Source organism: Delphinus delphis, chromosome 3 (assembly GCF_949987515.2).
Source record: "Delphinus delphis chromosome 3, mDelDel1.2, whole genome shotgun sequence".
Taxonomy (NCBI): domain Eukaryota; kingdom Metazoa; phylum Chordata; class Mammalia; order Artiodactyla; family Delphinidae; genus Delphinus; species Delphinus delphis.
The window spans coordinates 27,415,277-27,440,272 of record NC_082685.1 but is presented as its reverse complement, the minus strand read 5'-3'; the positions used below and the strand labels follow the sequence as shown (position 1 = coordinate 27,440,272).

At 45.7% G+C, this 24,996-nt stretch overlaps 1 protein-coding gene across 1 annotated transcript in view; it reads left to right on the top strand.

The window, feature by feature from the left end:
• Positions 1 to 24,996, top strand: part of DOCK2 (dedicator of cytokinesis 2) — a 408,525-nt gene that overhangs the window by 297,216 nt on the left and 86,313 nt on the right. The window contains exons 28-29 of the mRNA XM_060008407.1: positions 14,606 to 14,704; positions 17,256 to 17,350. Coding sequence (XP_059864390.1) covers positions 14,606 to 14,704; positions 17,256 to 17,350 — 194 coding nt within the window. The remainder of the gene's footprint in view (positions 1 to 14,605; positions 14,705 to 17,255; positions 17,351 to 24,996) is intronic.

Genomic DNA, 24,996 nt, shown 5'->3' with positions numbered 1-24,996 from the left:
AGGAAGTTGAAAAGGGGCATGCAGGGAATCATACCCTGTACTAAGAGGTTGATTTTTTTATTCCAAGAGTCAGTAGGATCTGCTGAAGATTTTAAGCAGGAGTGAGAGTTGGTCTCATTTCCATTTCAGTAAGCTCACACTCTGACTGCAACATGGAGATTAAAGGGGGCAGAGCTGGAGGCAGGGGACCCCTTAGGAGGCTGCAGCAGTAATCCAGGTAGTGAAGATGGTAGCTTCAATACGGGCAGTGAGACCGGGGGCAGAGGAATGAACACGTTCAAGACAAATGTCTAATCTCCAGGGCTCGGTGATTCATGGAGGCGGCCGGGGAGTGGGGGTGGGGCGGGGGGCTGGAGTGTTGTGTTGAGGTAGCTGGTGGCTCGGAGAAGGAGCGCTCGGGGAGGAGAAAGAGGAGTCTGAGTGGGGAAAGATGGTGTCGGCATGTTTATTACAAGCTGCCTACAGAGAGTCCCAGGGGAAATGCTCAGTACAAAGCTAGAGGGCTGGCATTCTCTTTATTTATCAGAAAAGACCCTAAAGCTGTCAACACTTTGGAATCTTATGATCTGATGAGAAATGACCAAAAGAATGACGGCTTGACCCCAATCGTAGACTGGTTGGTCTAGCTTGTAATACGGCTCAGGGTGATCAGCTAACACAACAGGGGCCCTGTGGGCACTGGGACAGCTAAGGAGACCTTTTTTCTTTAAAATCACGGCAAGTGGGACAGTCCTCCTGGTCTCCTTGATGGGAGTCCACTCACTCACTCACTCACCCACTTGGGAAGCCTTTAACTGAGCAATTTCCATGTGCCAGGTATAGAGGATACAGGATGTGGAAGAAAGTCCCTGCCTTTGAGTGTCTCCAGGGCTAGTGGAGAACACAGATGCCAGGGCATGCGATTACAATTCCATGTTACAGGCAGGAGGAGAGTTGGACGTCAATGTTCAGGAGACCCAGATGTTCTTAGACTTTGGAATGCTAAATATCGCCATGGAGTATGGGATGGTTTTCAGTTTTCATTTTGGTGACTTGTGCAAAACTCACAGCCACAGAGAGACTGGGACTTCACATTAAGTTTCACAATTTTTACGGTTTTTGATTTTATCACAATTCTGATTCTCTCTGAGTCCTTAGGAAGGCCACCCCCAGGGTCTACTCACTTGATGCTGTATTAATGGTGATGAGGACAATGAGAGGAGAAAGATCTGAGTGTCATTGGAGCAGAGGGAGGGAGGGAGTGCCTAGCTCTGTCTGGACAGAAGAGCATCAGGTAAAATCAGAGAAGCCTTCCTGGAAGAGGGGATAGCACCTGCATGGGTCTTTAAAAATGAATTAGACTTCATGGTGTGTAAAAGAAGGCATCTTTGGCTTGTGCAAATGCCAGGGGAGTGAAGAGAAGTCTAGAGTAGATAGCATGTAGGTGGGAAGAGGGGGCTGGGAGAGAAGCAGGATTGACATGGTGAGAAGCCTTGAATGTCATTCTCGGGAGGCATGTGGGCATGAAGGAAGCAGTGAGGAAGAGGCCTTACCTGCAAGTGCCCACAGGAACCAACCAGGTACATAAAAGAACTACGTAGGGTGTTTGCCAGGGATTGAGGGGTTTCCTGGGACACAGGATTTTCCATGCTAAAACCGGTAAAGTCCCAGGCAGACCAGGACAAGTTGGTCACTCTTGGATGAGGCCAGGCTCTGGCTACCTGGAAAGTGCGTGCCTACCCCCACGCAAGCCCCTACCTCTTCAGGAGGCAGCTCCCAGCGCTGCCATAGGGGAGTGCAGAATGCAGAATGGTTGTCTCTGAATCTGCCGAATACCCCAGAGAAGCTGAAAATCCAAAATTGATGCAGTGGCTTCTAGTTTTAAAACGTTGACAAAACGTCAGTTGTTCTTAAAACACGTTCCGATGAAACAAAGCATTTCTGTGAACCACATGAGGCCCGTGGGCTGCGGGTTTGAGGATCTTCGGGCAAAGTGACATAAGCAAAGCCCCCATATCCCACCCTGCTCCTGCCCTGAGGCCCCGTGAACGCACATTCAGACAATTCTCATTATACAGAGTGACTTCGGTGATCAATCTTTTGGTTTTTAATTTGATGTTCTTAACCATATTTGGATGCTGGGCACAGAATGTAATAGATCAAAGCAGGGATGAATAGTGGTAATAGAGACACCCATTCAGTTCTTTTGAAAGATGAAATTAGTGCTCAGTGGCTTGTTCTTTCCCAAATCTGGAAACCTATGTGGTGAGGAAGTTAAAGGAGAATGCACATCTCAAACATCAGCCTTAGTTGAGGTCTGTTTTTCTGGGATCAGGACAACCCCCTGGCTGAGATAACAGTGGGAAAGAACAGTCATTTTGCTTTTGGGGAACTTGGAGGCTCAGGGGCCAGTGTTTGCAGGTGGTAGATTATGGTACAGTTGATTCAGCACTCTGGTCAGAACCAGCTCTGCCACTTCCAGAGGCTGTGTGGCCCTGGGGAAACCACCTAACCTCTCTGGTCCCTGGCTTCCCCATTTGTGCTGCAAGGAAGCTGTCTTGCAAGGACTCCCAAGGATCACATCCCCCATCAGCTGTCTAATTCTAAGCTTTAACTTCAATTAGACTTTTACTAGGATTTCTCCAGGCCTGCCAGGGTGAAGGAGTCAGCAGGGTTTTTAAAGGACAAATCAGTCCAGACAACTGTGACATCTTTTTTCCTTTCTAGATGGAATTAGTAGATATGGAGCTGTAGTAGGTTGATATGATACCTGGGTGCCACCGGGACAGCTCTCTGGATGGCATTTTTCATTGTGTCACTTGATTTTTCTTTAGCTGAGTGTGGATCAGAACATAGGGATGGGAACTGCGTGCAGGAGGAAAGTGTCAAAGGCAGGGGCTCCCTGGCCAGGGAGCCTTCTGCTCCCAGAGAGGGGACAGTGGGGCAGGTGGGGGAGGACCTGCATTCGTGCCAAGCTGCAGTGTCACCTTTATTAATGATGGCAGGGAGAGGGAGTCTGCAGGCAGCTAATGCAGACTGCGGAGGTTGGTAATTGGAAGTTGTTACCATTCCAAAGGACAGGGAAGTGGAAGTGGGACAAATGGGAATTTAAGAGGAGGGAAAGAATGAAAAAAAAAAAAAAAAAGAGCGTGATGTCATTTGGAAAATTGCAAACCAATAAATCAATGAGGTATCATTCCCAGGACAGAGAGGAAACTGCCTAAGAAGGACCCAGCCAGGCAGGGAGCTGGGGGCTGACAGGAAGCACCAGATCAGTAGGCAGTGCAGTGTCCTCGTCAGGGGTCAGCTGGAACGTGAGCCCCAGGAATGGAATAATGGACTTTACTCCCTTCTCTCCCCTCCTCCTTGAGGGTTTTTTGTTTTGTTTTGTTTTTTTGTGTGAATGACATCAGAAGGGCTTCTTTATCCAAAAGGGCCTTACAGGAGCTCGTTAACGTGAACCCTCGGAGTCAGCTTTTCAAACACTTATCTCTGAGTTCAGCTTCATAGGATCTTTTTCATCATTGGGATCAGCTTCATAAAAGCCAGAGCATGATAATTCTGCCAGTTTTTACTGTTAACAGATGAAATAGTACTCCCTTTATAGAAATGAAGAGCAAGGACTCTGGGTAGCTTTCTTTAGTTCCCCAGACCTTGTCAACAGAGCTGGCCTGAAGGCAACCCAGTAGGCAGATGCCTGCATGACATCCCATTATCAACAGATTGAGATTCAAAGCCCTCAGCCTGGCATTCAAGGTCCTTCCGTCTGCGCCTCCAAATATCTCTTGTGATCTCCCTCTGTGAACCTCTGTTGTACCAAAACACTTTGCTCATTTCCACCTCTGCTTCTTTCCTCACTGTGTTCCATATAAAAGTGGGACAGCAATTTCTCAGCACATGTATTATCCCTCTCTCCCTTGCCTATAGCAGACATCACTAATTGATTGCCACACTCTTTCCTGCTGAGGTAGGACTTGGCATTAGAATCATTCCCCACACAGCTCTTTAGACAGTTACTACCAATCAATCAAATTATAAAATGTTTTTCCTATTATAGATGTCCTTTCCCACTCTTAGCTTAATCTCTTTCACTCTTCTCATTCCTCAAATCCCACATGCTCCATGAAATTTCCCCTGAACATTCCTAACTACAGAGGTCATTCCCACTTCTTAAAAGCCTAGAGGAAACTATAACATTCATTTTGCACCTGTCATTCAGCATCATAATGTATACATCTCTCTAAGATGCGAGTTTCTCACTTCAGCAATAGTGACATTTTGGCCTGGATCATTCTTTGCTGTTAGGCTGAACTGTGAATTACAGGATGTTTAGCAGCATTTCTAGCCTTTACCCAATAGATGTCAACCTCCCCCTCTCCCTGTATGTGACAGACAGAAATGTTTCCAGTTTCCAGACATTGTTAAATGCCCTCTGGGGGAGAAAATTATCTCCAGGTTAGAACTACTGTATTGAGAGAGAGAAAGACAGAGAGACAGAGAGACAGAGAGAGACAGAGACAGAGAGACAGAAAGAGAGAGAGAGAGAGAGAGGAGAAAAGGAAAGGAAGGGAAGGGAAGAATCTTCCTTATGAGTCTGAGTAAATATTTGCTAATTGATTGATTAATTGGGAGTGAGGAATTGTCTGGGAAGGGAGAAAACCCTTCCCTAGTGTGGACTGAGAGTTACACCATCAGTGTGTCATTGCTTTGGTTAAGCCCTACTGAGTTGAGCAATGCAGAGAGCTTGCAAAGAGGCCACCTCCACACACACCCGATAAGCTGTTATCAGACCCCATACCTGAGTGTGCTGGGACTAGCAGATCATTTGCATCAGGGACAACTAGACCTATTTCGGGGTGGTGGGAGGAGGTGCTAGGAGAGGGCTGGTTGAAGAGTTAGGCTTGAAGTTTAGAACACGATGTGGGAGACCTTCTTCACTCTTCTTCACTTGTCTTCAGTCCTCCTGAAGGAAACTAAAGACATCCTTTTATGCACAAAATAATCATCCCTCCTGAAAACTCTCCCTTACCTGGCTGCCTGGCTGTCTGTGAACATATTTATCTGCCTGCCCACACCCCTTGAAACATGAAGTCTCTGTAAAGGGAAACAAAGGGCAGGGAGAGCTTGTACAAATCATTATCCGCAGTGCAGCTCTCCAGGTCCACAGAGGGGTTTAAATCATCCTTCACGAGTCAACCAAAAGCTAACTCCACACTTCCCCAGCTGATCAACTAACTGTTCCTGGTAAACTGGAAAGACAGCTGAGGCTAAGCATTGCAAGAAGGCTTTTTGAGTGCCCGTGGTGTTGCCAGGCTCTACAGGGACCCTCTGCACCCGGCTTCTACTTTGTCCTTACAACAGTCCTATAGTCACCACTGTTATCCCCATTTCAGAGACCAGAGAACTGAGGCTCAGAGAGGTAAAGTAACTTGTCCAAAGATCCAGAGCATATTGCAGAGAGCTGGGATTTGATCCCAGTACTTAGTATGCTCTGCTCAGTGCCTTCCAGGAAAGCTGCTTCTATGCGAAACCAGATATATTTCCTAATACGTGGTGTTGGTGTCTGTCACTTAACCTTTCTCGGCCTTCAAAACCCCAAGCAATGCAGAAAATGGAGGGGTTATCCTCAGCTGAGCCTAAAATCATGGAGACTCATAAGCCACAGAGCACAGTCATTAAGAGGGCTGGTCGGGCTTCCCTGGTGGCGCAGTGGTTGAGAGTCCGCCTGCCGATGCAGGGGACACAGGTTCGTGCCCCGGTCCGGGAAGATCCCACGTGCCGCGGAGCGGCTGGGCCCGTGAGACACGGCCGCTGAGCCTGCGCCTCCGGAGCCTGTGCTCCGCGACAGGAGAGGCCACAACAGTGAGAGGCCTGCGTACCGGAAAAAAAAAAAAAAAAGAGGGCTGGTCTTATTTACGTAGCTAGGTATCAACCCTGACCTATCTACCTATGTAATCTGCCCACCTAGCTCCATCCAACCATCTCTCCATCTCTCCATCCATCCTTCCATCTCTATTTAGGCACAATAGATGTCTAGAATGTCCTTAACATTCTAGAGGCTTATTAGATTGAAATGAATATTGAATATTCTTAATATTCAAGGTTAGGCAGGAGGCATGGCGGAGTGAAATATTTTGCACTTTTCCTTTCTTCATTATACTTTGAGGTATTGCTTAATTTTCATATCAATAAGATGATGTCATGATTACAAAACAATATTCTGGAATCAAGCTGAGCTAGGCAAGTCGTGTCACCTCCCTGCTCCTTGACTTCCTCATCTGTAAAGTGCGCGTGGCTTTACCAACATCGACTGACTGCTGGGAGGATTAATTGAGATGAAGCATACACAGCGCTTGGCCCATAGTAAGCGCTCAGTAGCTGGTAGCTGTTGTGACCATCGGCATACTTTTTTGCACGGTGTCCGACACATAGATGTCCGACTGATGTTAACTTCTCTGTCTTCCAGCCGTTTCCTTGCCTGGCCACAACTTATGAAACGTCCTTATTGACGGAGAAGCAGAGTGTTTAGCACATTGCACGACACACTCTTAGCCCTTTAAAGGGCAGTTATTATCGCATCCTGCAGCCCACGGTACCTCCTTCCTGAGTCATAATATCCTTTCATGACCCTTTTTCGTGTTGAAAGTTGACCTTGGTGTCTTATACAACCTGGATGAAAACGTTTGCAGGAGAAGGTGAGGGGCCGTGTAGGATACTCATGCAGAGCCCACATCCTAGCGATGCTCCTGGCTTTGATTTTTCTCAGGAATACGTGAGCCGAGGACAATACTGTATTCTCCAGGACTCAAAACAAATGTTTCTGCACAGCCCTTCCTGAGGCATTCGGTGCCAAGCTTGGAAGACCACCACCGGTGTGTGTGTTCATTTGTGCACTTCCCCACCCACACCTCCACAGATGTAATTGGAAACATTTAGAAAAATCATCTTCTGTTCAGTTAAAAACTGGGGTGTCCTAAATGATAGCCCGTCTCCTGGCAAGCAGCCTTCTCAAGTCCCACAGGCTCCAATGGCTTTAATCAGAGGCTGAGAGCCGCTGTAGCAGGCTCCCTCCCCTTCATTCGGCTCTGAACAACAGGGAGACAAACCACAGAACTTGAAGACGGGGGATCCACGTAAAACTAGAGTCTATGTCCACACCTGCCGGAGGAGGGTCAGAGTCTGGTATAGAATGGTCAGTTAGTGAGAAAAGCTTGCTGAGGAGTGGTGACGCTACCACGAACAGGAAGGGTCAACACTGAGCACACAGTTGCACTTTTCACGCACCCACCACCCTGGGAACAGCTCCAGTGTAACGTCTTGGAGAAGGGTGGTAAGACATGGAAACCACCTCTTTAAAGAGGGGTTCTTGAAACACACAGCAGCCAGAAGGAGCTTCTTAAAACCCAAATGAATGGCCTCCCTTTGCACTTGGAAGTAAACCTAAACCCTTGCCCGACCTTCCAGGGCCTTCAGGATCTGGTCCCAACCTGTCTCTCCGACCTCATCTTATATGTGCTTTTCCTCATTTTGTACCCTCTTTTCGATCCTCCAGCACGCCAAGCGCATCTGACCCCAGGGCCTTTGTATCTGCTACTCAATTGCCCTGGCATGCTGTTCTGCCAGATTTTTGCAGGACCAACTCTCACCATTAGATCTCCACCCAAATATCAGCCCTCTAAGAGGCCACCTCTGTCTCCCCTATTGAAAACCGGTCTCCTCCCGTCTCCACCTCATTGCTCTGTAATATTCCACTAGTAGCAGGTATCACTGCCTAAAATGATCTTATTTATGTATTCACTTGCTTATGGTGTTTCCCCATCCCTGACCCTAATGAGGGTGTGAGTTCCTTAAGAACAAATCCCTTGTTAATCTCATTCATGACTGTCCAGAGCACCTAGAACCATGCCTGGAACATAGTAGGTGCTCGAGAAATATTTGTTACATTAAGGCACGTGTGAAAGAGTGATCTCACTCTGGCTTGATCAAATATATCTTAAGATGGAGTAAGCTCAGAAGTAGAACAAAAATTCTTTCATTTCTGTCCTCTCCTAAGGCAAAGGTGTTCTATACATGACCCTAACTCTTCAGTGTTTGGGGGAGTGGTCCCTGTAACATTCTTTTAAAGATGGGGAATACTATAGAAGTTCAATCTGTCATCTAAAAAATATTTATTGAGCTCATACTGTATGCAAGTTCAATTCCAGATTCTGGTGATACAGCAGTGAATAAAGGGCAAAAATCTCAGCCCAGGTGGAGCTGACAGTGCTGACATGAGAGACATCATGGATTTATGAAAAGAACACATGTTTTCGAGTCAGAAAGACCCAGATTCTAATTCCTGCCCCACCATATACTAAATGTCTGTCTAGGCAAGCTGCTTGACCTCTATGCATCTCACTTTCCTCATCTGTGAAATGGGCATAAAGTTGACCTAATGAGGTTGTTGAGAGGACTCAGTGAGATGATAAAGGTGGAGTCCTAAGCACAAGGAATGATTGAACAGAATTTGCTTGCCTTCCACATCCCTTTGCGATTAAACACCTCATTGTGTCCTTCGGAAGATTTAAAGTGACCCCACACTACAAAGCCACATGCACAGGCTCCAGCCAAGATCAGAAAGTGTTCGCTTCAAAGGAAGAGTGTGTGGCCGCTTTAGTCTCGCCTTCCAGCCTGGGTTCAAAGCAGCCTTGTTACCAACCCCCCCGCCCCCTGCTCTTTGACAGTGAGAATAGCTCTCTGAGGAGACGCCTTGCCTACGGTTCTGGCCCTAGTGATGCTGGAGAGCTGATCATTAATGCCCACAGTGCCAGGTAGTGGCACACACAGCTACCTCTGAAGAGTTGCTGTGTTGTACAGATGGAACACGTCTAGGTGCATCCAGAGCACATGGCATCCAAGAGGCACATCCCCGTCTTCCTGTGATGTTATGCCTTGACCTGGATCAGGCTACACAAAACCCCTGGATCTGTGCCCATCAAGAAGCTTCTCCCTGAAGGAAGGTGACTTGGTTTACTCTGTCATACAGCAGGATCCCTGGGTAACCAAAGAATGTCACTGCCCACAAAGACAGGCACTTCCTAAAGCCAAACAGCCGGAAGACGAAGCTTTCGATGAAGACAGTTACATTTCAGGCTTTTGAACAATCTGGGCACCGTTGTCATTCATCCTACCTGCCAGCAACTGTCCCCAAATAAAAGAAACCTCCAAACATGCCCTGCTCGAAGAGGCACACACGCGGTTTACTAAACAGCTTTATTTGGGGCGTGCTGTTAACCAAAGGCATGTTCAGAGTCAAAGGACACTTGGCTCTTTGTCTGAAGCTGTGATTGGGAGTGCCTGATGCATCCACAGACGGTCAGGGGTAGGTGGGGTCATCGTATCCTCTGTCCAGGTCAGGAATTTCAGTTAGCCAATCTGCATAGTTTCTCTGGACCAGAGTCAGCGACAGCAACAGTAACACTAATAGCTGATCATATTGAGGGTTTTCTATGTTCTAAGTGCTCTATACAAATTGATTTAATTCTCACCAAAACTGTATGCAGTAAGAACTATTTCTATTCCCTTTTACTCTGAGGCACAAGACACTGCCCAAGGTCACATGCCTAGTAAGAGGTAGAGCTGAGATTTGAACTCAGGCTGTCCGGCTCCTAGGTCTCCACCTGACGTTGCTTCTTTGGAGCACAACCTTATCCATCCGGCTCACTGCTGCACCCGGGCACCTAGCACAGTGCCCAGAACTTGAGATACCACACACACTACTTTCCCCAAAGATTGCTGCAAACTACAACTCTGAGCTTCCTGACAAAGCTCTAAGATGAACGGCTTTTAGGGTCCCTGAATTCCTCACACCATAGCCTCCTACCTCCGGTCCTGGATCTGTCACAAAGACAGCACCAATTCCATCCAAGAAGAAAATCTGTTATATAACCGCATGGCAGACATGGGGGTGAATGGAAAAGCAACCTGAGAGTGGCATTAGGCTACTCTTAGTCTTCAAAGGAATTGGGTGGCCCCATAGATAAAACTCCTCATCTCCCTCGGCATGCAAAGTTTCCTCGCTCATCTCCTCTCCTTGGCGCTCTCTGTATTTTATTTTATTTTGGTCGAGCACATTATTTGAAGTTACTATGGCAACGTGTCACCAGCTGGCATCGCATAGTAATGCTGGCATTTAGGTAGCAAGCTCCCTAAGTCGGCTCTTTCCCTCCCTCTGCGATCTCATCACTCCCACTGATCTCAGGTGAGCGGAGTGGGGGACGCATTGCAGCAACCATGCCCCTCTCCCCTCGTTTGGTTAGCTCTTCAAGGCAGGGCAAACTGATCACCTCTTCCCGGTTCACTCAGCACTGCAGGGTCCTGACCGTGTGTGTAGGTGTGTTTGCTTTAGAGGTGGCTGAATAGATACGTTTGAGTGTTGTGCACCAAAGCTATCGGCCTCATCAATAAGATGATGATGATTTTTTATGCAAAGGAGTAGATTGATTTGGAGAGGGCTACTGCCCTGACCGCAGTCAGCCAGTATCCCAGCTAATTAATATTAATGACACAATAGTGGGTTTCTCTCTTTCCTCTCTTGCCATCACACAGTGAAGAGACCCTGATTGTTTTCCTTTGGAGCTTCAGCTCTCTCCCAGGTGTGCAAGGGCTCCCTACCTACTGACGGGCTGAATTGTCCGGATCAACTGATTGTCATGGATCACTGAAGAGGGTTCTGTATGGCAAGTAAGCCCCGCCACTGCAGGCGTTAAGCAGCCCCTCATCAGCCGAGTGCCTGCGACGACTGCATTTATTTTTACACGTTTGACCCAGTTTCAAACCATGTCTCTTCATGCTGTGATTCATTAGCTACATTTTAAACCACCCCGAATGGAGCCGACGTGACTCTGCCTGGTTTGTGACAGCATCTCAGATACAGTTTCTCCCCGGAATTTAATATGCGGGTCCCCCCCCCTACCTGGTATTCTGTTTTAAGAAGCAATTTCCTTTCTGGGCACCTGGAATGCTGCTTGGGTGTGGATGAGTGGCTTCCTCACGCCTTGGTAGTAAATATATGCTGACCACAAAATTTCCACCGAGGATGGAAGGCAGGGCATTCTCACTAGCCTGAATTGCAAGAGATCCCTCTAACCCTCTGTCCCCCATGCAGTATTCAGGCTTTTCCACGTTGCTGACAGGGCTGGGAGTTTGGGGTCCGACACCGTAAAGTTTGAGCCATGTCAACAACAGGAGTGTCTGAGTTGCTAGGGCAAATGCAGTCTGTTCATCACCCCCACTCCCAATCCCTACAGCTCTTTCTAAACACTTAAGACATGGTGGATGTAGAAGGTCTCAAACTTGTAAAAGGGAAGAGGGGCAGGAAGCAAAGAGGTGGATTGCCGTGCTGAAGACACTACTGAAAAAGGGATAAGCGTCAGAGAAACACAATGTGATTCCACCATTCTATCACTGCATGACAGAGAGGAGTTTTTGGTTTTTAATTTAAATGACAGAGAGGAGCCTTTACTGAATTCGAACCTGCTGCTGGCATATCATGCCATTTCAGAAATCAGTCAGTCACATTGGTGCGATTGCTGACAGATTTGATACTGAAGTGGGCTAGACACCATAGCAGACAAAAAGGGAAGCTTCCAAGTGGGAAGTAAAGCACTGTCATTTCTCATTAACAGCCAAATGCAGGTAACTTGTCCAAACTTCAAACTACACAAACATCACACTACAGATCGTACTGGAAGGCACTCAGCTGGGATTTTCTATGGGGCAGTTAGAACGAAGAAATGAACAAGCTGGTAAAAGTAATTTTGATTGATCGATGAACTATACACCCTGAGCAAGTCCTTATAAAAGGATAATGGTTTCTTTAGTAAAATGGTCACTCTCTCTAGATGGGCACTTGGAATCCCCTTCCCCTTTTATTTTCATTTAATATGAAGCACGGAAGTTTCTCTAAACGAGACTTAAGACAATGCAGCCTTTTCAAGGTAATTTCCAGGCAACTTGAGCTTTGTTGTGTGCTTTTCCCCCCTTCAAATTCAAATCAAGCCTTTGGAAATACCAAGCATTCCTTATCTGTATCTATGCGTTTGGGGCAGCCTGCAGTTCTGACAATGGTGGATTTTACAACACACACACACACAAGCTCACAATCCCAGGACTCATTTAAGCCAAAGCTTTAAAAGTAAACTGTTGTCCAAGAGACGACAGCATTTCCTCTGAGAGGATGATCGATCACAAAAAATAAAACCTCCCCAGATCTCTTACCTTTTGAAGCAGTGGAATTACCTGCAGAGAATATCCTTCCTTTCTTTGCAAAATGAGCCAGGCTTTGGCCAGCAGCAGAATTACTCCAAAAGGAGAAATAATAAGTCCTTTATATTGTAATTTTCACTGTTTATATGCAAGAAGTGTAGTGGGTCTGCTCACGTAGGAATAAATAAAAAGCCGGAAAAACTGCACGGCAGCTACCATGTGAAAAGGAAAGACCTCTAGTGGCCACCGGCTGAATTCTTGGAGGAAGCCCCTCACAGAAGAGATGGAGGGAGTAGAGGAGACACACGCGTGTGTGTATGTGCTCTCTCTCTCTCTCTCTCTTTCACGTACACACACACACACACACACACACACACACACACACACACACAAATTCAGAAGATTTCTCCCCTCTTGCGTCCAGCCTGGATGGAGGGATAAAAAATAATATGCTTGTTTCTTGGTTTCAGTGGGACCTGGTTAAATTAGCAGTGATGGTGGCATTCTGTCTGGTTTGAAAGGGACAGATAATTTCACAGACTCACCATCACCCCCTGAGGGCGTGAGCCGGAGAGAGGATTTGACTCCCTGGACGGCCAAGGCGGTTGGCCCCCATATAGAGGTTCCAGGTCCCCAGCAACATAGTGTCATTGACGTTACCCCTGAGAGTCCCAGTTTTGTGCCCCCTGTCACCTCTGCATGTTTTCTCAACACTTATGGTGCATGCGTGTGGTGATCACTGGCAGGCAGAGCTGGCTTCCCAGGCGTGTGACCTGGCCTGGTGCTCAGAAGGACCCTGTGGCTGTCTTGAAAATCTGAAGAATTTTTACAAGGACTCTTCAATTTTCATTTTGTTCTGAGCCCCACAGATTGCACAGCTGGTCCTGCTGACTGGGAAAGCATTTTATCCCTAACGTCCTAATTGAAAAGAACCTAGAAGCAAATGAGAATCTGTATCTTTGGGAGTTACTTTTGGGGATGTGAACTTGAAGAACATTCAATTACCCAAAAGACTTCCTGTGGAGGAATTCAGAAGGAGCTTCCTGGGGACATCAAGGCTGTTCCTTCCGCCACTGTCACTGAACTGTAACCCTGTAATCTGGGAGGATTTTTTTTTTTCACACTCTATTTTTTTGGTCTTTTAGTTTTATTATTTTTTTAACAAAGACAGCAGTTTGTGATACAAATATAATACTTGGTTCAAACATGACACGTCCAGGCCCACCTCTCTGGTGTGTGTTACGTCTGACACCCTTTAGGAGTGGGGTTTCCTGGAGACACCTGCATCACACCAAGCTGCCCAAGCTTCCACAGGCCTGCCCTTGACAGTGGGACTTCCTTTGGTTGAGATGGCAGCCCAGTGGAGTCTTGTGGGAGACACTCTTGAGTGGCTTCTCCCAGCTGGTGGCTTTATGGTCAGTACTTCGTTCACCAGGTTCCCAGAGTAGATCTCTCTCAATTCTGCCTTCAGACACTAGCCCTGCCAGAAAGCGCCACCCTGGTACAGAGTTATAAAACCTGGGAGAGAAAAAGCAGAAGAGGGTGTGGTGATGTCTTCTGGTGCACGAAAGGATGCGGTTCTTGCTCCTCTGATCCCGCGGATCCTTTCAAGTCCTTGCGTTGATTTCCCTCTTGTCTGAATCCCTCTGGCACTTGATCTGCTTCGCTGATCAAAGTCTTGTGCTTTTTTCCTCATGGTTGTTAATCTTGCTTTCCCAACTAGATCATGAACTCCTGAGAGCAAGGACTACCTCCTCTCATTTCTTTTATGGCCCTTAGCAAGTACTTGTCCCCGGTAGCTGCTGGCTTCTCACTGACTGATTCATGGTCCAACAGTTGATGCCCTTGTAGGGAACCTCAGTGTATTCAGGGCACCATAGGAGCCATCTGATCCTTCTGATACACCTCTCAGGGTAGATACAGATGGATTATTGTCCCACTTTACAGATGGAACAGTTGGAGATTAGACATGTAAAATTATTTACCAGAAAATCAAACTGTCTCCAGAATCTTGATACACGCTGGATCTCCTGACGTTAATACAGTGCTCTCTTTCCAATGTACAAGCAGCTGGAGAGATAAAGAATAGGGCCCTTGTTGTCTGTATCTGGAGCTCCTATTACAGTCCTAGTCATGTAATAGGTGTTCAATAAATGCTTTTCGGATGAATGAGCTGATGAATGAGCCATAAGGAGACATTTACTCTCAGGGAAATTTCGCATGCTCATCTGCTAAGGAGAAATTCTCCCTCCCTGGGGGACCTTTTTATACTCACCTGGGATAGAGAGGTGTTTTCTGGTCTGAAGTCAAGTAATTGAAGAAGGTGAATCTCATGGTCCTCTCTCCACTGTTTCACGGCGTTTTTCTTTATTTCTTGCAGAGTCACTTTGTGGCATGTATGACAGCCATCTTAAACCAGATGGGTGACCAGCACTATTCCTTCTATATTGAGACATTCCAGACCAGCTCTGAACTTGTGGTGAGTCTATAGGATGCTCTGGGGCAGTGTTGGGGAGACGCGTTACACAAAAGATTCTTGAGAGTTTAGGGCAGAAGGTCTTCCTGTGCACCGGGAGAATGTGTGGGTCTACGTTTGCAGGCATGTTCGTGTGATTCCCTGTTTCTCACTCCCATTTAGGCTTGTAAATGTCACTTCTGGGACACATCTTCTGTCCATGTCATACACGAGCCCTGAGTGCCTAGTCTACATATGCCTTAAAACCAGTATTTGCTGATGAATCATGGACATTTTGAGGCTTAAGAGCATGGGTGTTGGAGTCACACAGTCTTGGGTTTGAATCCAGGGTTTGTCACCAGCTAGCTGAGGAGGTTAATTTTAACATTTCTTAAGCCTCCGTTTACCCATCTGTAAAGTAGGGGTCATATCATTTATGTCACAGGGCTGTGAAGGGATTAAATGAGAGCACAGTAGCTCTCACACTGTAAGAGTCCACTAAAAGTTAGCTATTATTACATTATAATAACGAATGCATAGAGAAAGTTGGCCTCTGAGACCCTTTCTTCTTCTAACCTCTCAGGGCTCGTTTGCTAGGACTGTCTGCCTGCGACGGGTGCTGTGGGCCCGTACCTCTGCAGCAGATGATATCATCAACGTAAAGCCCAGCCCGGGCTGTCCCAGGGTGTAGTCATCCCTTTGCCCTCAGTATGGTCAGCGTTGTCATTGTCTCCTTACTATTGCCAGATGCAGGGGTTCTGCTACCAGGGGCTCACTTTTAACTCTCCTTGAAGGAAGCAAGGGCACCAGAATTGGACCAACCTCAGAGAGTGGCCCACAAAAAGAATCAATAGGAAGCCAATGTCCTGCCCCTTCATCCATTTAGCTTTGAGAAGGTCTCCTAACTGGAGTAGGATTGGCAAGAAATGGAACCTCTTTCTGGATACACAAAAAAATGAAACAAAAGGAAATCTAAACAACCCAAGATTTCTCCCCCTCAAGTTCTCAATGTTATGTGACATGGAAATAGAAAGACTGCATTCCTAATTTTTGATCCTCAGTGGAAGGAAAGGTAGGAAGGATGGTAGGAAAGAGAATTGTTATGTATTAAATTACACACTTCTTATGTAGTCCTCCAACAGTACGGCATAGGTGTCAGTAGTCACATTTTACAAGTCTGCAATCTGCTTGCTCAAGGCCACACAACAGAATGTGGCAGAGAGAGGATTTGAACCTCTGCTCCAGCCCTTACACCGTGCTGCATCTTCTCACTCAGAAGCCAGGCTTTCCATCTGTGAGGCAGAGGTCTTCTCTTCTCCATTCCCACAGGAAGGGAGTGTGCCTGTGACGATATCCACACCTCCCCAGGTGACGTCAAGGATGAGCGATTATACTCACCATCGTCATCCTCGAGCACTTAGTGAACACTTACAGTGGGCCAGACTCTGTGTGGAGCATCTCATAGACAGTGTGCACTTAATCAACCCTCTGAGGTAGATGTTATCCCCATTCTGCTAATGCGGAAACTGGGACTTAAAGCATTGAGGTAATTTTCCCTAGAAGCAATGATTGCTGGAAAGGAACCAATCTCATTTCCAGAATTTTGCAATTTAGCTTAAAGCAGTGATTTTCAAATTATATTTCTCCTAGCCTCACTGTCTTCTACCATAAACACACACACACACACACACACACACACACACACACACGCATGCATGCACGCACACTTCAACCAGAGCTGTTTTCTACTTTTATCTATTTTATATATTAGGTTCCAGGTAAGATTTTCTCTGAACAAAGAACTCTGCTATTAAAATAATCTGAAAACCGCTGGCTTAAGGAAAGAACTCTGAACGGGTTTCCTATGGATTTTAATTTTACCTTAAGCAAATAGCCTGGATGCCTTCGTTTCCTCTAGCTCAGGAGGGCGCCAGTGGTTCTGGTCTTTGCTATCTAGATTTGTCTTGAATTTGTGTTCTCCAAAGGTAGAGAACAAGTTTGATCCACTGAAAAATCTGATGGGGCATGCTGAGGTCCACTTTGAACCTCTTCAAAGGAGAGGGAGAGAATCCCTGTCATGTTTCCTCTAAGCCGCTTGTTCACGTGCCTATGACATATGAATTAGCTGTGTTTACAATACGGTAATTAGATGTTCATTTTAATAATAGTTTGTTTGCTCAATGACCTGAGATGCATTCATATAGTGTAGATTATTTCCTCCTCAAATACATATTTGGAAAGATGATTATAAAACTGCCACATCAATGAATGCATTTACTTCTTTACTCCCAAAGACAGAATTAATAGTCCTTTATTTTGAGAGTATTTTCTCATTCCATATTCATGTTCCACTTATATTTGTGAAACAGTCTCCCAGTAACAAATCGTTAAGATTTCATTAAAAAGTCCACTCTATTGGTTTCATTGGATTTACTTAATAACAGGCTGTACCCCTTCCCTTTCTGCACCTCCAAAAAATAATAAAGAAAAAATGTGAACAGCCAACAAGATCTGGGCCCTTCCAGTCATTTCCTATAAAGCAAAATGACAGGTGTGTTTTGCTTTACTATTGCAGGACTTCTTGATGGAGACATTCATCATGTTCAAGGACCTCATTGGGAAGAATGTGTATCCTGTAGACTGGATGGCCATGAGTATGGTTCAGAACAGGTGAGCTGCCACCTGCTGCCTAACAGCCCCGTCATCTCAGCACTCACTTTACAGTGCACTGTTAGAGAAAGAAGGTGGGGATAGTTTCTCCGTGGGTGAAAATAAACCGAAGTGCCACAGACCCTTTCTTTCTACATTTAAACCCCAGGGAATTGCTCACCGATCTTGAGCTATTTATTTATTTACTATTATTTATTCCTTTTTATATACTGAACTGGCTACTCCCTGCCTTCTCCATTCTTCAAATACTAGTTAAAATATACTTTGTCTATGAAGCCTTCCCTAAACTCTTGAGACAGGAGAGCTTAAGGTCAGTCTTATTAAAATTGAATTATTTTAAATTTATTCAAAACAATAAAATATATTCTGTGACATGCAGTAGAATAAGTTTAGGAAGCACTGGATTACACAGCTTCGAACAGCTTTCTGTGCTGCAGGACTTCTCAGAGCCTTTAGTATGCTAATAGAATTCTTTAAGAGAAAGATTTAGGATACAGCATTTCACAGATTTACTTGCCCTTTGAAACATTTGGTGTGAATATATTTATGTCTCTGTGCGTATATATAATACTTATTAGCATCTCATAGAATACCAGAGTAACCCAAGTATAGCTCAGGTCCCACATGGCCCAGTACAACAATAGATGAGAGTAACTGTGAGCAATTTCAGTCTTTAATTCTTTCTCTCAAATCATGTCATTTCATCAAAATGAAGTTCAAGTCATAACACTCAGCAATATTATCTAATATTCCCTTTCTCCATTCTTCTGTCTCTCAGTATCTCTCCTATCCCATGGTTTACCCAAGTCTCTCTCAGAACCTCATCCTCAATTCCTATCCACAAACCCCTTTAAAACTGGGGTCTTCTCGGCTCCTTTCTTTCCTTTCTCTCTCACTTTCCTTTGGCTTCTTATATTTGTTTTAGGTCCTTCCCATGGAAACCCCTTCACTCTACACTGGTTGGAAGTTTTCTCTCTCTCTACCTATTGTCCTTGTTTTGTATCACAAGAGCCAAGAATTGACTGGCAAAGACAGAAATATCCTGAGAGGGTAGAAGAAGAGGAGAAGTTGAAGAGGCAAAGGCGGATCCTCTTCAGTGGGAGGCAAAGAGGGAAAACTATAAATATTAATAAGTTTGTCATTGGATACAGTCTGGGAATTTCTATCTCATCTATGCCTAGGATCTTACTCCCGTCCCAGATGGCCTCCATCCCTTACTCTTCTGTCCTCTGAAAAGCTGCTCTTCCACTACTTGGATGCCTAAGTGCCTAGCCAAGTGACTTTACAGACACACTTGCTCTTGGGGCCAGCTTTAGGGGCTGGTGAAGGGGAGGAGCGGTTTGTCAAGGCAGAAGGAGATAGCTATCTGTATGTACATTGTTGCTGATGGTGGGAGGTGGATAAATCAGCACAGCAACAAAGATGTAAGAATTCTTAGCTTGGGCTTACACTGCCCTGATTCTCCCTGTTCACATCACTCAGCTGGGAGGCTGGCTTTTACAGTGCTTAAAGCATTGGTGGGAATTAGGCCAGGCCACGTTACAGATGAGAGGTGGGTATCTCCCTAGCCCTGCTGTCAGGAGCAGCTTCCTGAGTATGCAACCTGTGTAGGTGTATAGGACCTTGCACTCTGAAGGGTCCTGATGTCACCATCTTGAATTCTTAATAATTTTTGGACTAGGAGACTTGCATTTTCACCGTGCACTGAGCTCAACAAATTATGTAGTTGGTTGTACCTCACAGCAATGTCCAGTCACCTGTGTTTGGAAGAAGCCAGCTCCCAAACTGCGTGCGAATCCCTTCACTGTTTGCCAGCTGGTCAATAATGTCTTGGGGTTTTGCCAAATTACATGAAGCACCCAGGTGAGTCACCTTCGACTCACCCTACATTTCAGGTACACTCAACTATTCACTGTTGCCTACTGTTTCATACTTCTCGTGACTTCGCATAAACTATGACTCTCCTCCTTTCTAGACCAAACTCAACATGAAAGCATCCTTCAAATCCTTGTCCATGTAATTTCTTCTTAGTGGATCCTTCTAGGACTCCTTTATGGTAGGAGAATATGTCCCCTCCTCTTCGTTTACATACACACCCATATTATAACACTTACCCACTGTACTGTAATTATCTCTTCATATGACTATTTCTACCACTAGAGAATGGGCATCCTGAAGGCAGGCACTATGTCCAATTTATCTCTGTGTTTCTAACTCCTGGCACAGAACCTGACATTCATAAACATGTGTAATGAACTCCGTGTATCCAATGGGTACTTATTTTTTAAAGTTTTAAAAAATATTTTAATTTGGGCTCCCTGGTGGTGCAGTGGTTGAGAGTCCGCCTGCCAATGCAGAGGACACGAGTTTGTGCCCCGGTCTGGGAGGATTCCACATGCTGCGGAGCGGCTGGGCCCGTGAGCCACGGCCGCTGGGCCTGCGCGTCCGGAGCCTGTGCTCTGCAACGGGAGAGGCCACAACAGTGAGAGGCCCGCGTACCGCAAAAAAAAAAAAAAATTAATTTTATTGGAGTACAGTTGATTTACAATGTTGTGTTAGTTTCAAGTGTACAGCAAAGTGATTCAGTTATACATATACATATATTCATTCTTTTTTAGATTCTTTTCTCATATAGGTTATCACAGAATATTGAATAGAGTTCCATGAGCTATACAGTAGGTCTTCGTTGGTTATCTATCTTATATATTGTAGTGTGTGTGTTTGTTCATCCCAAGCTCCTGATTTAGCCCTCCCCACTACACTTCCCCTGTGGTAACAATGGGTACTTACTGATTAGGGTTTTTTTTTTTTAAGAAATTCAATTCAAATTTGCCTAAATAGAAAGAGAAAGTATTGGCTCAGACAACTGAAAGAGCCCAGAGTTATGGCCGCAGGCATGGATGTATCTAGGTGCTCAAACAGTGTTGTAGGGACTCTGTATCTCTACCTCTGCTCTTTCCTCTGTTGGCTTCATTCTTAGACAGATGCTCTCTTTGCAGTGGAAACGTGGCTATAGAAGTTCCAGAAATATGTCTTGTTGGATTAGCAGCCCCAGTAGAAAGAAAAAGCCTCTTCTTCAATAGGTACAGCAAAATTTCCCAGACTAATCTTGAGCTACATGCCCATCCATAACCTCTGTGGCCAGGAGAATGAAATACGCTATTTCATCAGGCTTGGGTCATATGACCCACCTTTGGAACCGGGGAGGCTATGGTTAGTTCTACCCAAACCACAAAGTCTGGGAGCAAAGGGGGAGGCTGGGGGAGTAATTCTTCATAGGAAAATCTGAGAGTTATTACCAGAAGGAGAAATGGACGATGGGCAAGCAAATAAAGGCACAGACATCTACCACTGATACAGGGTCAGGAGGATGGAAGCCCAGAGAGGCTGGAGCCCTGACCAGGGCAAACTCCCCTTCTGAGCTGCCGACAGTCATCCTGGAGGAAATACGTAGAAGTGCTTTGAAGGACTGTCCTTACCCGAAATCCCACAGACTTTAGTCTTTTTGTGGGAGACTGGCCCCCAGAGATGATGCAATAATCCTTGTTTCTTTATACCTACAAAATCAGAATATAATTTTCTAAGGGACCTAAGAAAATGGAATTGTCTCCTAAATAGAAACATTTGTATCTCTAAAGGATCTGCTGAGTACTTAAGTCTTTACATTTAAGATAAGTTAGACTCAGAAACACAGCCTGGGTTTCAGACTTCTTAGTTCTGCCACCTTCTCTTTCTTGGGAAGTCATTCAACTTCTTGGAACCTCGGTTTTCTGATCTGCAAAATGGGGATGATTCTATCCATTTCGTGGTATGTTTTTGTGAGGGTAGGATGAGTCACTCCTTAGCACAGTGCTGGTACCTGGGAAGAACTCAGTGAATGGGAGCATTGCAGACAACAAATGTAGCCTTGGAGTAGAGGAGCATGTGCCTAGTGTCGACCAGAAAAGATGACTGTTTTTCTCCTTGCTGGCATATAGCTTAGGTTGTAGACTTCCTTCATCTTCTGGCCACAGTGATCCCTTCCATTTACAGAGCACCTGAAATTTTTTTCACAATTGTTGCATCTTGTGTGGTGTTACGATAGCTAACATGTATTATGCACCTAGATCCACCCCCATTGTAAATACTTTACATGTATTCGCTCATTTAATCTTTGCAACAACTTTATGATGTGGAACTGTTATAATCCACATTTGATACCTGAGGAAACTGAAGCACAGAATAGATGAATAACTTACTCAGTGTTGTATTACTAGCGAAAGAACAGAGAAGTCAGGCAATCAGAGCCCATGTTCTTCATCTCTACTGCTTCATCCTGTAAAATAGTGAGGCTTGTCTTATTAAGTGCATTGTAAGGATGTGCAAACTGCATATTTATTGGCTCAGATACCTTAAAGAGGCCCAAAGAGGTAACCTGCACAAGGTCATGCAGCTAGTTAATGAAAGATTTCAACATAAATTGGAAAAACGGAACATACACCATGGTTGAGCCCAGATCAGTGTTCCCCAGAATGTCATTTTCTCTCCTCTAAAAATATGCATCCTAAGCTCCATTCATTCACGTGGACAAGGTGAACTCCGTATGTTGGTTAGTCTGTATGTTACAACATCTTTCTTCCTTTCTTTTCTTTCCTCCTTTTCTTCCTTCCTTCTTTCCTTCCTTCCTTCCTTCCCTCCCTATTACTTACATTTTTATGATTTTCTGTTTTCATAATTTCCCAATTATCGCTTGTTATTTGTGTATGTATGTATTAGTCATATATAATTTATCTATCTGCTTGTTGGAGGAGGGAATGGAGTTTTGCAGATTTGAATGTCTCCTCAGCTGTGTACTGTTTGTGTATGCAAACGTGGTGACATGTCTACTGCAAGAAATACCTCCTGTTAGAGCATTCTTCTTACTGGTAAGATGCAACATTCAGTAAGGTCTGACGTACGCGACATGGTTAATTTTTAAATGATCAAGTTCTTTGTAATATTGTAAATGAACAAAATATGCCTAGGGACCTCTTTTCCTCTCCTCCATCTGCACCTCAATCTGGAAATTCAACATTTGGGGCAGGGGGCAAGTGGTGGCCGTTGGGGATTTATACTCATCCCTAAAGCTTCTCTAAATGGAATCAATCAACACATACATATTGAGTGTCCCGGGCATCCGGAGCCCATCTACGCCATGGCCCCAGAAGGCAGGGTGCTTACAGTCTTGTTGGTGAGACAGTAAGTATGCCCATGGAAATATGACCAAGCGCTGCAGCCATTGTAGTGAGTTCAGAGCACAGAGTCCAGAGCACAGAGAAGTTAGGATTTATGACTGCCTAGGTTCGAACCATCTTATAGTTACGTTACCTCTGGTAAAGTTACTTAACCACTCTGGACTCTGTTTTTCTCACTGTAAAATGGGGTACTAATAAGACCTACCACAAAGGATTTTTGTGAGGATCAAAATGAAATAATACGCATAAAGTAGTTAGAACAGTGTTTAGCAAGCATTTCGTAAATGTGAGCTATTATTTTTGTTCTCACATTCCTATGATCTGGGAACATCCAGAATATTTCACAGAAGAGGCACATCCGGGCTGGATCTTGTCTACCTTACTGGTGACGTGTTTCAAGGTCTAATATTGTCTCCAGCACACACTAGGCACATAGTAGGGTCACAATAGCTGACCCTAGGAAGCTGAGCAGGGCAGTGCTCAGCAGTCTGCTGGCGGCTCCATCAGTGTGCTGACACTCATCGTCGCCCGCTTCCCCTTTCTCCTACCTACATTAATTTGTACTGCCTACTCCCTTTTTGTAGACCTCATCTCCTCCAAGTCATATCGTCCGGAAGAAGGCCTCTCCATGGGTTTTATAGCCAGCAGGGCACATCTAATCCTGATGTCCAACTGGCCATGGAATTCCAGTCCCAGGAGTCTGCTGCACCCCTAACTAGAATCCAGAACCACTCGAGAAGGGTCAGGGGTACTTGGGGTGGGCCGTGCCCTGACCCTGAGCTGGAATCCTCTGATACACTCTAGCCTCTTGGTGCATGGAGCCCTTGTGTGTTGTGAGGGAAGCAGCTTAAAGGCTCTGGGAGAATGGCTTTTTCACTGCTTCTAGGGGAGGAATAAGGACTCCCTTCTTCTGGCCACCTCTTTTATCTCCATCTTCAAGTTTTGACCAGTAGAATCCACTACATCCCATGAATCACAGCCCAAAGGGGAATGGGATTCAGGGAGGCCCTCTCTCTGCCTTCGGCATTCTCACTGGAAAGGGCGTGTCCACCTCCAGTTCCCTCTTTCATTCACATCATACAACCTGTGGGCATGGGTTGGTTGTCACACTGGAGTGTTCTCAGCTTCGGATCCTCCTGCCTCAGAGCTACAAGGTGGCTGGGCAGTTAAGGATAATGATAGCCACACAACTGACATTTATTAAGGACTCCTATGGACTGAGGCCCTGGGCCACCGGCTTCACGCACTGCGTCTCATTTCATCTTCACCCACGGCTCATCATACCGATGGGGCAGCTGAGAGTACCAGAGGCAAAGCAACACACTCAAGACCACAGCAAGGGAGAGTAGCAGAGCGGGAACGTGCCCCCAGGCAGGCTTGCTCTAGCTGCTGCAGGAGTCTGTGCACCTTGCATTACCGCATCGAGTCCAAGGACTGATGCACATGGTGCATAGGTTTATTCAGGACACGAAACGTAGGAACTCTCAGTTGCCTCCAGTAATGAGGATTTGTTCTGTTACACGAAGGGAAGTAGGAAACTGGGAACCTGGTCCAGTGGCTGCAGTGAGCTTCCCGTGGAGCAGTTCTCAGGGTAGCAACCTCGGGTATCCTCGGGTACCAAACTCCCTTTCTGCCAGCTTCCTCCTGCTCACAGCAGCTGACTTCTCTTGCCGTATGGCCTTTGCTTCCTCACAGAATTATCTGCTCATGGCTTCTGCTCAGGGCGGGGTTCGTTGCATCCTCCCTGGTTGTCCTGCTTTTGAACTGTCTAGAAGGGCTTGATTTACTACTATCCAGGCTTGGGTGCCCCCACCGGTACCCATATGATTACCCATGGGCTTCTAGTCAGCCCATGGAAGACTGCCTGAGTCGAGTGTCGGTTCTGGGCCCTCTCAGCTGTGGGCAGGGCAGCAGGATAATGGGGACTAAGTGGGAAGGGGCTCTGTGCCTTGTGGGCATGAGTAGGAGCATGCCCAGTGCCAAAACACCATGCAGGCTGGCCTTCAGGGGAGCCAGTATATCTTTCTGGTTAATTGCAAGGGCTTTAAAGAAAGACAGACCTGAGGTTGGGTGGACTCTGCTGCTTATTAGCTGTGGGAATGTGGGGAAATATTTTGATCGTTCCAGGGCTCAGTTTCCTCTTCTGTTAAATGGGTGCGACAGTAACACCTCCTTCAGTTTGTAGGATTAAATGAAACAAAGTCTATAGAGCACTTGGCACAGGATATATGCATGAGACTCCCATCATTGTCATTATTAACAAGGTGAGCTCACAGCTTGGGTTGAACAGAATTACACAGATTTCTTTGTGAACAGAATAGCATGGTGGTTAAATACCAAGGTTCTGAAGGCAGCATAACTTTGTTTAAATACTGGTTCCACATGTATTGGCTGGGTTCTTGGGAAAGTTACCTGAACTCACATCTCTAAAAG